General features: G+C 44.1%; 1 protein-coding gene across 4 annotated transcripts; it reads right to left on the bottom strand.

Annotated features, from left to right (window-relative positions):
- Nucleotides 1–840: 840 nt before the first annotated feature.
- LOC110503918 (dual specificity protein phosphatase 14) lies at nucleotides 841–9,927 on the bottom strand. Of its 4 annotated transcripts, XM_021582551.2 has the most exons (4): nucleotides 9,126–9,927; nucleotides 5,899–6,104; nucleotides 3,705–3,823; nucleotides 841–2,886 (listed from the first exon to the last, which is right to left on the bottom strand). In XM_021582551.2, exon 4 carries the CDS (start codon nucleotides 2,773–2,775, stop codon nucleotides 2,146–2,148), a length of 630 nt encoding a protein of 209 aa, XP_021438226.1. In that variant the 5' UTR covers nucleotides 2,776–2,886; nucleotides 3,705–3,823; nucleotides 5,899–6,104; nucleotides 9,126–9,927; the 3' UTR covers nucleotides 841–2,145. The 4 variants fall into 4 exon arrangements, with proteins under 4 accessions (XP_021438226.1, XP_021438227.1, XP_021438225.1 ...); XM_021582552.2 differs by lacking the exon at nucleotides 3,705–3,823; XM_021582550.2 differs by lacking the exon at nucleotides 5,899–6,104.
- Between the last annotated feature and the right edge of the window lie 605 nt (nucleotides 9,928–10,532).

Genomic DNA, 10,532 nt, shown 5'->3' with positions numbered 1-10,532 from the left:
AGCACACGGTTAACTTGTAAGAATGTGCATTTTCAATCTGAATTGTCTTTGTTGCTATAGAGAACCATGTTATAATCATTCCAGCCTCATTGTTGGCACAGCTGGATAGTAGGACTTTAACAGGATCTATCAAAAGTGAAAAATTCAGCAATTATTCTAAACTTACTGTTAAACCTCATTACATCTTTATTTTCCACTGGTCTGAATAAAGAACGTGAGTATCACCATGAAAATTACAATGAATATTCCCATGGTCGGTTTCCAATCGACTGATTGGCTCTCAAAATGACGATGACTTTACAACACCATGGATGAATATTGACCATTATCAATCAAATAAAAAGTGTGTACCCAAAACACGCTTCAGCCCAGCTTCAACAAAAAGAGAATCAGGTGCTCGACTGAGGGACTTGAAAATCCCCCATAAGTCTTTTCTAAACGTTCCATATACACTGAGAATACAAAACATTAAGACCAGCGCATTCCATGACAGACTGACCAGGTGAATCCAGGTGAAAGCTATGATCCCTTATTGATGTCACTTGTTAAATCCAGGAGACAGGTTAAAGAAGGACTTTTAAGCCTTGAGACAATTGAGACATGGATTGTGTTTGTGTGCCATTCAGAGGGTGAATGGGCAAAACAAAAGATTGAAGTGCCTCTGAACGGCGGATGGTAGTCGGTGCTCGCCACGTGTACCGGTTTGTGGAGGTGTTCCTGATGTTTGATATACTCCATGTATAGATTTTCAGTGTAGTCACACTGTATCTGGATCCATTATGTTACTCTGCTTCAGTCCTATTCCATATTTACAGGGAAAAGTATAAACTGACAATAATGCATATCAGTCATGTCTTTTATTATTCATTTCAAACACAAACAGTTGCATGAGCTAACCCGTTACATTAGCTTGTTAATCATTCATTGCCTTAGGTTATGAAACTCAGGACTCTATTCAATCCATATCAAGTTTAGCGTTACAGCGTGATACAAATTTGGTTCAGTCGGAAATTACCTTTACATTTCTATTGCACAATCTGTAACGCTTCAGCGATAGATTGAATAGAGCACTAAATTCATGTAAGCTTGGCTTTCTGCTTACACCTGTGACAAGGGCATTGTTCACTTGCTACAGTAATATTAACATTTTATTTCAAAGCTTTTCGTGTGTAAGGTATAGCATTCTTCCAAACCACAAAAATAGGAAGGTTTATCAATGACAGTACACCAGCTAAGCACAGGACTGTCTGGTTGTGTTCTTCCTTGGACCTCATTTCACTTAAACATCAATATGAGGCAAAAACAGGGAAATAGAAACTGTGATTCTCCCAAGCCCCTAACACAGTACTGTCTTCCTATTAACAGAGGGTGGTGACATTCTAAAATAGCATAATATTGTACAATATTAGTACCAATACAGTATATTCTGCACAATCATCCCCATAGTAAGTAGGGACTTTTAAGTGTATACACTAACAGCCTTAGATGTTGTCTTGATTAAAATGTGTATACACTAACAGCTTTAAATATTCATTGTGCACCATATCTTTTCTTGATTTCAGTTCTCTCTCAAGAACATAATTCAATTTGTCAAACAAAACAGAGCAGGACTGCTGCTAGTTCTCACATTAAAGACAACAGCAAAACTGGCACAATACCATCACATGACGTTACGTCGGGGAAGGACTTGAGTGAGTCACACCGCTGCCTGTCAAAATTGCTGAGTCTAAAGCACCACCTACACCTTCCCAGAGTCTGGGGCATTAAGCTAGACCATAAAGTCACAGTCTGGGTCTGGCCATGTCAGCTGATTTGGGGTCTGGCTTGGTCATGGTTCTGTTACTCCTTTGGTCCTGAGGATTCCAGACTTGAGGAGGCCTTGCTTCCTCTCAGAGACAGACAGACGGGGGTTGATGCAGTGTAGTGTAGCATCACCCACCAGTAACCAGTCTGCAGTGTAGTGACTGATTACTAAGACTCCCTACATCCCAATGCATTCATTAATTAAGCTTCACAAAGACAGACAGTCACACGCTTCATCTCACTCTGCATCTCTGGCTGGGGGAACATGCATGAACCAGCAGCCCTGGAGGACTCTCTTCTCCGTCGCCTTCCCTCCCCCCTTGGCGAGGCCGCAGACCTCCTCTACAGGCCCCAGTAGGGTGCCAGATTCCTGCGCTCCCGCTCATAGACGTCAGGTATCACCCCGTAGGGCGTCTGCACCATTTTCACAGAGTTCCTGCCAAACAGCTTCCTTTCGTAGTCGATGAGCTGACGCCAGAAGCCCCCGTTGGGCCGGATGACTGGCCGGCGGGCCTTGACCCAAGCGTGGGCCTCAGCCAGAGACACGCGGTGGTACTTCATCAGGTAGGCCAGGCACAGGGAGGCTGAGCGGCTCACCCCTGCAGCACAGTGCACCAGCACGGCTCCCCGCTTTCTCCCAACACTGTGGATCTTATCAGCTATGCTGTCGAAGTAAAGGGAGAGGGGGGAGTGGGGCATGTCCGCCAGGGGTACCTTTACATACTCCACGTGGGGCCAGTTGAAGTTGGGCAGCTCAATAGTGGCATTGACCACACAGGTGATGCCCTTGGACAGCAGCAGGCTGCGGTTGGACGCCACGTTTCCCCGGCTCAGGAAGAGGTTAGGGGTGATCTGGGCAATGCCCCCTAGCAGACTGCCGTTCTCTGTGAGAAGCCTGGGCACGGCTGTGGGCACCACCGAGCTGTGGTGGTGGTGATGGTGGAAAAAGCCACCTTGACTGCGGGAACCCATTGGAGAATAGAGTACTAGGAGTGATACAGAGAGAGCAGGAGGAATAACAGGGAGGTCTTCAGTAGCCTGAGGTCATGTTGGAACAGCAAAACCAGACAGCAGGAGATTCACCTAAAACAACAAAGGCACATCCCAATTTCAGACCAAAATGGGCAACAGTTTTTTCCATTTTTTTTATTTGTTTTTATTCAATTTGTGATGACCACTCTCAGACTGGCAAACATACAGGTAAGTGTCAAAATAAAGAAAACACCAACATATAGTGTCTTAATAGGGCGCTGGGCCACCAAGAGCCAGAACCGCTTCCATGCACCTTGGCATAATTTCTACAAGTGTCTGGAACTCTATTGGAGGGACTTGTCACCATTCTTCCATGAGAAATTCTATAATTTGGTGTTTTGTTGATGGTGTTGGAAAACGCTGTCTCAGGCGCCGCTCCAGAATCTCCCATAAGTGTTCAATTGGGTTGAGATCTGGTGACAGATGGTCAAGGCATATGGTTTACATAATTGTCATGCTCATCAAACCATTCAGTGACCACTCGTGCCCTTGAGATGGAGCCATGGTAGCCAATATAATGGCCTGCCCAGTATTTTTATACATGACCCTAAGTATGATGGGATGTTAATTGCTTAATTATCTCTGGAACCACACCTGTGTGGAAGCACCTGCTTTCAATATACGTTGTATCCCTCATTTACTCAAGTGTTTCCTTTATTTTGGCAGTTACCTATACAACTACATCAGCAGGGTGCCATTAAAGCTATTTGCAATGACTCATCAAATTAGGTATTAGGATCTTTTTGGATGACATTGTGCTGTGACAGAAAAGTTCTGTGTCTGGCAAATGTTACCACAAGTCATCCCTCGCCAGGAGAGAGAGATGTGTGTGTGGCCCGCAGTGCCAGTACCAGGCAGGGTCTACTTACCCCCTCAGGGAAGGTATTGTGGTGGCTCAGTGGCTGTAAAATGCCTTTAAGGCACCTATGGAGGAGAGCCAGAGAGCCAGTTGCCCCATCACAGCATAGAAGAGGCTAATAAGAACAAACTGAACAACACAAAAACAATTCAAATACACTGGGCTGGGGATGTTTTCCTGTAACAGGTCACACAGTGGCTTCCAGGAAGTGGAACCAGAACACTGTTCCCCTGCACAGTAAGAACTGTTACTGAAGCTACTGTCTTCCATTCGGAGTAATGCGTCACTCCTGCTGTTCCTCCCCGTCTCCCTCTTCCTCCCTTTGCCTTTCTGACTCACGCTGTCCCCTTCCGTTTCTCTCAGCCTCTCTCTATCTTTCTCTCTCTCCCCCCGCCTCCCTCTACCATATGGACATCAGTCCTCTGGAGGCAGATACACACTACCAGCTCCTCCACAGCTCCTGCATACAGATCAAATCGCTCCAGTCTCTGATATGAAAGACCCTTCATCCATCTGCATTTAAATTGAAGTTAGTTATCTGGGGGGGGGATCACAGAGTTTAAGGCACTACCTTACACACTGTTGCACTGGTCGTGCGTCATCCCATCCACACCTTGCACAATAGCCGGGGGAGCTCTCTCTCCCTCTCTGCCACAGTCTGGTTAACCAGCCACACAGATCAAATCAAACACATGAAATATGAATTGAATCTGCCGTCTGTGCTGAAAACACCTGCACACCCCATGTCACCCTCCACCTCAATGTGGTTGTTCTCTGAGGCTCTCTGTATGACACACACACATATCATAAAGCCACTAACCAGGACAGATAGCGCCTGCTTTCTACCAGAGAGCTTTGTTTTAATGGCAGTCACAAGAATGCCATTCACTGAGGGCTGAGGATGCATTCCCATCAATGGCCCAGTTTGAGCAAGTTGTCTATCTCCCTTATTCCCTGCCCTCCCTCCTCCCCCAGCACTGATACACATCCTGCTATCCTATTCCCCTCCGATGCTAACTTCAAAGAAATCTATCCTCTCAGCCCGGCCACGGAATCCCTTGTTCCTGAGCTACATTTCACTCTGGCCTGCATCTTGCCTGCTCACACATGCAGTGGTTGCCATGGAACACTTAGGTGCAGCTGACTCCACAATCTTTCTCACAGTTGCCGTTGGTGATAAACCAAAAATACCTGCAGTGACAGCAACACTAGGAGCAGTCTATGACTCTGTATATACAGATAGTGACTGATTCAAAATTAAATTTAATGGGAGAAAGGGAACAGGATATACTGTACCAGAGGTGTCATGCCCATAGGGGGCACATGGGCAGTTGTCCCCTCAGACTTGTCCAGTTTTCTATTTTATTTTATGTTTCTCTGTAATACTACCTAGCAATTTTATGAAGTTGGCTTTAGCTAGCCCAGATTGGGAACCTATCTCCCAACCTTTCAGGTTATCAATCAAGTTACCGGGCATGCCTGTGGGCAAAGTTGGTAGACTTTTACTAAATTACTAAATGTACCGAATAAGACTCACATTCCCTTAAATCTCTTTCCAGATTTGAGCAAAGATGCAGAGAAGCATATTTACTTTATTTAAAATAACCACCAGTCAGGAGGATACAGACAGCTCAAGAGGTATGCTTAGATAAGCAGAAACATTCATTTTGACATAGAATTAGGCATAATGATTATGGCTGTAGATTGCAGGAAAAGGCTGTTTCAAGTGTCTGAAAATAATAAATGATCCTAGCCACCCCCTAGCCACGCCCTAGCCACGCTCACATACGTTGTGCCCCCTCAGATTTCTGGAGGGAATGAAACAGGAGCAAAGAACAAAACCACTGCCTGGCTTTGCTGACATTCGCTCCCTCCATCCACATGGCTATTTATATCTGACTTGGCCTGGGCAGAGGAGCTGAGGAGGCAGGGAGTAGAGAAGAGGAGTAGAGGAGGAGGGAAGGAGGCTACGCAGGGGATATCATCGAGATGAACCTACTGTCTGCCGGCAAAGAGATGGCTCTCTGTCAATCTAATTTTCTCTGTGGTTTAATTCTCCAAAATAAATATGTAAAATGAAGCTGATAGAGGGAGCAGCTTGAGACACATTTACAGGACCCTTATAAAAGTTAGCACCTTCCACAGGGTTAACATTAATATCCATCTGTCGATCTGCCTTCAAGGCACATCATGCACGTTCTCACCACACTTGAGGCCTGCCATCTGGCTGGTGCTTGGCTCTACTCGGCATGGCAGAAATGCATTCTCCTACATCTGCATTGCAAACACACAGCCCATCACTCAGTGTTCGTTTCAGGGCATGTCAACACAGGGCCCATCACAGATTCCCTGATGCACATCTCGACTCTCTCTCTCTCTGCATGGCGAGATTCTGGTCCGGTTCCACCTCCTATAGCACAAATGGGGAACGTGAGCCACGTTGCAGAAAAACTGGAGCCTCATAAATTGGCTCTTCTCCCACACCAAATGTGGACCTTCGAAATCAGATTTGAACTGGGCATGTGCATCTGACTTAGCAGCTCATTGACACTCACACCCGCTGGTCAAGACATGTTGGAAAACACAGAACATTCCTGAATCAACAAGTGGCTGTCTGACTGGAACAGAGAGGGAAGTAAGCAGTAGTGTACTGTTCTCTCACAATACAATTCATAGTAGTTCACCCTCATAGACAGTGTTCCCACAGAATGACTCTTTATTCTAGAACACTGTGAGGAACTGTACACCTACCCAGAGCCTTCTATGTACAATAAAGGGCTCTGCATCTATATGTTTTTTTGGGGGGGTCACATACAATGCATTCGGAAAGTATTCAGACCCATTGACGTTTTCCTCATTTTGTTACGTTACAGCTTTATTCTACAATGGATTAAATTAAATTGATTAAAAAAATACAAAACTGAAATATTACATTTACATAAGTATTCAGACCCTTCTTGATTATGACACTTTCAAGCTTGGCACACCTGTATTAGGGGAGTTTCTCCCATTCTTCTCTGCAGATCCTCTCAAGCTCTGTCAGGTTGGATGGGGAGCGTGGCTGCACAGCTAATTTCAAGTCTCTCCAAGTCCGGGCTCTGGCTGGGTCACTCAAGGATATTCAGAGACTTGTCCTGAAGTCACTCTTGCATTGTCTTTGGCTATGTGCTCAGGGTCGTTGTCCTTTTGGAAGGTGAACCTTCGCCCCAGTCTGAGGTTCTGAGTGCTCTGGAGCAGGTTTTCATCAAGGATCTCTCTGTACTTTGCTCCGGTCATCTTTCCCTCGATCCTGACTAGACTCCCAGTCCCTGCCGCTGAAAAACATTCAATCTTGGTTTCTTTAGACCAGAGAATCTTGTTTCTCATGGTCTGAGAGTCCTTTAGGTGCCTTTTTGTCAAACTCCAAGCGGGCTGTCATGTGCCTTTCACTGAGGAGTGGCTTCCGTCTGGCCACTCTACCATGAAGGGCCTGATTGGTGGAGAACTGCAGAGATGGTTGTCCTTCTGGAAGGTTCTCCCATCTCCACAGAGGAACTCTGGAGCTCTGTCAAAGTGACCATCGGATTCTTGGTCACCTCCCTGACCAAGGCCCTTCACCCCCAATTGCTCAGTTTGGCCAGGCAGCCAGCTCTAGGAAGAGTTCCAAACTACTTCAATTTAAGAATGCTGGAGGCTGCTGTGTTCTTCGGGACCTTCAATGCTGTACACATTTTTGGTGCCTTGACACAGTAGTGTCTCGGACCTCTACGGACAATTCCTTCGACCTCATGCCTTGGTTTTTGCTCTGACATCCACTATAGACTGTTGAACCTTATATAGACAGGTGTGTGCCTTTCCAAATCATGTCCAAACAATTGAATGTACCACAGATGGACTCCAATCAAGTTGTAGAAACATCTCAATGATGATCAATGGAAACAGAATGCACCGGAGCTCAATTTCGAGTCTCGTAGCAAAGGGTCTGAATACTTACGTAAATAACCTGTTTTCGATTTGTCATTATCGGGTATTGTGTGTAGATTGATGAGGAAAAACATGAATTTAATCAATTTTAGAATCAGGCTGTAACGTAACTAAATGTGGAAAAAGTCAAGAGGTCTGAATATTTTCCGAACGCACCGTACACCAGCTAGGTGATGTGAAATGGGTTGTTTTACAGGGGCATTCATTGATTAGGGAACCTCTTCAGCCTAACTTGAAGTGCTAGATGAGAATCTGGTCTGGTATGTTTTCCAGTATATCAGGGATGACACCTCACACGAGGCCAGGGTTAGGCTGTCTTGACACCTGTCTGAGCAGAGTACCACCTCCCTGTGACACCGGCGACTGGGTGCTGCTCATTCACACCAGCAATTTGTCTCCTGTCTGTGGAAGCTGCCATGTAACCCTCTACATAGTCCTGCCGCCCCCTTTTTAAAGTCCCTCTCTATCAGCTAGAGAAGTGGACCCAAGCCACCTGCAGCACCAGCTAATTTAATGACAGAACATTGCGGAAGAGTAAGCATAAGATAAGGCTATGTTTAATTGTTTGAGAATATCCTGTTTGAAGGGTTTGATTTGTTCAATGTATGTAATTTGATCTCTCTCGCTCTAGTCGATACAGACACAAAGACTGAACACATTCATTGGTTGTTGTGGCAGAATACACAGTATAAATGATATGATAAGTATCACTGTATTTATAATGCTAACATGGAGAGCCTTTGTTGCTGCCCTATGGCCAGCTGGCACAATGAGGGTGAGTGAGTGAGTGAGTGAGTGAGTGTTGTACAGTCTACAACTATTTTTATGTCACAGGTATAGGATTACCTGTGATGATCAGACCATAGCATTGTACAGTATTAAAAAAGAGGTTGGAGATACATGTTGTTGCTTATTGAGTAGTCATCTCCTTTTCATCCCTGCTACTTTCATAGATATGAGAATGGAAACCTCAACCTGTTACACTGTGTGTGTACAAAGTGAATAGGTGTGCGTGTATGCCATGTGTTGAACATAATTCCAGTAGACTACAAGAATACAAGGACATGTGATTATAGGGTCTTGTAAATCACATGGTAGTCTATTTGATTGTAGTGCAAACACATTATTCCCCTTTTAGCTTTATCCCATCTGGATCACACACCAAATTAGCAGGGTATGATAAAATAACTACGAATTATGCAAACGAACTGTGAATATATATAGAGCGATATAGGCTAGACATGTTTTGGTCTCTTGAATAATACGCTACTGTCACTCTTTGGACAGCTGAAAATCCTACCTTCTCTGCCTAATATAAGATATTGTAGAAAATCATTCAGAAAGACATGCATAGGCTATGCTTTGCCTAATATGTGAGTTTTACACAAAATATTATCATCACAAGAATAAAACTAAATCTAGATATTTGATCTATAGGCTACATACAGTAGAGGATAAACCAACTTACCAAACCACTTTACTTTGCCTGAGTCGATGATTTTCCAAGCGAGTTGCTAACGCACGATTCCAGGCATGCGGTTGCAGATGATTCAAACTCTGAACATTAGGTAAAGCAGATAATTCGCAGAGTCGTAGTCTTGTGGGAAATAAAATACAATATTGAAGAATAAGTATGTAACAATATCACTAAAATGTCAAAGTCAGCAGAGAGAGAACTCCATGCGAATGAAATTTTTTCAGCCAGCTCTCCAACGTTCGCGCAGGAAAACATTCGGTACTGAAGCAAGAACCTAGGTGGTATATTGAAGCGCCTCCCCTCTGAACAACGCAGTAGAAGTAGCTGTGGGTAGGGTACAATAGGTTAGTACCAAGCCTCTGTGAAATTATGGTGAAATCTGACTTGCTACTAGGTATTCTACAGAACTTCAACTACATTGCCTCACAAAGCTGGTCAGGGGGACATCTCTCCAAAAGGCAGTTCTTTGAAAACATAGACATGAACATCTGCATCGCTTCAAAAATGTCACAGCCATAGGTCAAAGTAGGGTCTTGCGGTAAGGGCAACAGAAAGCAATAAAATGTTCTGCCATACAGGGTCACAAAGAGCATGGCTGTCATAGATGACCGATGTCTACTAATAGAACTGCAAGGAAGCATACTTGAACTTGAAACTTCCTGAAACAAGACACAATGCCAGTGTTTGTTGTTTGTTAGAACAGCCAGCTGCGCTCATGGTCAGAGTTTAAAGGAGTCAAAGAAAACAAAGAGAGAAAAGGTCAGATGAAAACCTGATACCTTTAGCAGGAATCAGATCTGGAATGTCTATTACGGGGCACAAATGGCACCCTATTCCCTATACCGCAAAGTACTGAACTACATTAGGAATCAGATGCCATTTGGGACTGACACAACAATTTTTATTTTTTATTTTTATTTTTTACCTTTATTTAACCAGGTAGGCAAGTTGAGAACAAGTTCTCATTTACAATTGCGACCTGGCCAAGATAAAGCAAAGCAGTTCGACAGATACAACAACACAGAGTTACACATGGAGTAAAACAAACATACAGTCAATAATAAAGTATAAACAAGTCTATATACAATGTGAGCAAATGAGGTGAGAAGGGAGGTAAAGGCAAAAAAGGCCTTGGTGGCAAGGTAAATACAATATAGCAAGTAAAACACTGGAATGGTAGTTTTGCAATGGAAGAATGTGCAAAGTAGAAATAAAAATAATGGGGTGCAAAGGAGCAAAATAAATAAATTAATTAAATACAGTTGGGAAAGAGGTAGTTGATAGGGCTAAATTATAGGTGGGCTATGTACAGGTGCAGTAATCTGTGAGCTGCTCTGACAGTTGGTGCTTAAAGCTAGTGAGGGAGATAAGTGTTTCCAGTTTCAGAGATTTTTGTAG

The sequence above is a fragment of the Oncorhynchus mykiss genome, chromosome 24 (assembly GCF_013265735.2).
Source record: "Oncorhynchus mykiss isolate Arlee chromosome 24, USDA_OmykA_1.1, whole genome shotgun sequence".
NCBI classification, from domain to species: domain Eukaryota; kingdom Metazoa; phylum Chordata; class Actinopteri; order Salmoniformes; family Salmonidae; genus Oncorhynchus; species Oncorhynchus mykiss.
Note: the sequence above shows the minus strand (reverse complement) of the source record. Positions and strands in the feature narration are given on the sequence as shown.

Excerpts from the sequence above, each read along its gene's own strand:
- LOC110503918 (XM_021582551.2), bottom strand. The coding sequence starts at position 2,775 with ATGGGTTCCCGCAGTCAAGGTGGCTTTTTCCACCATCACCACCACCAC.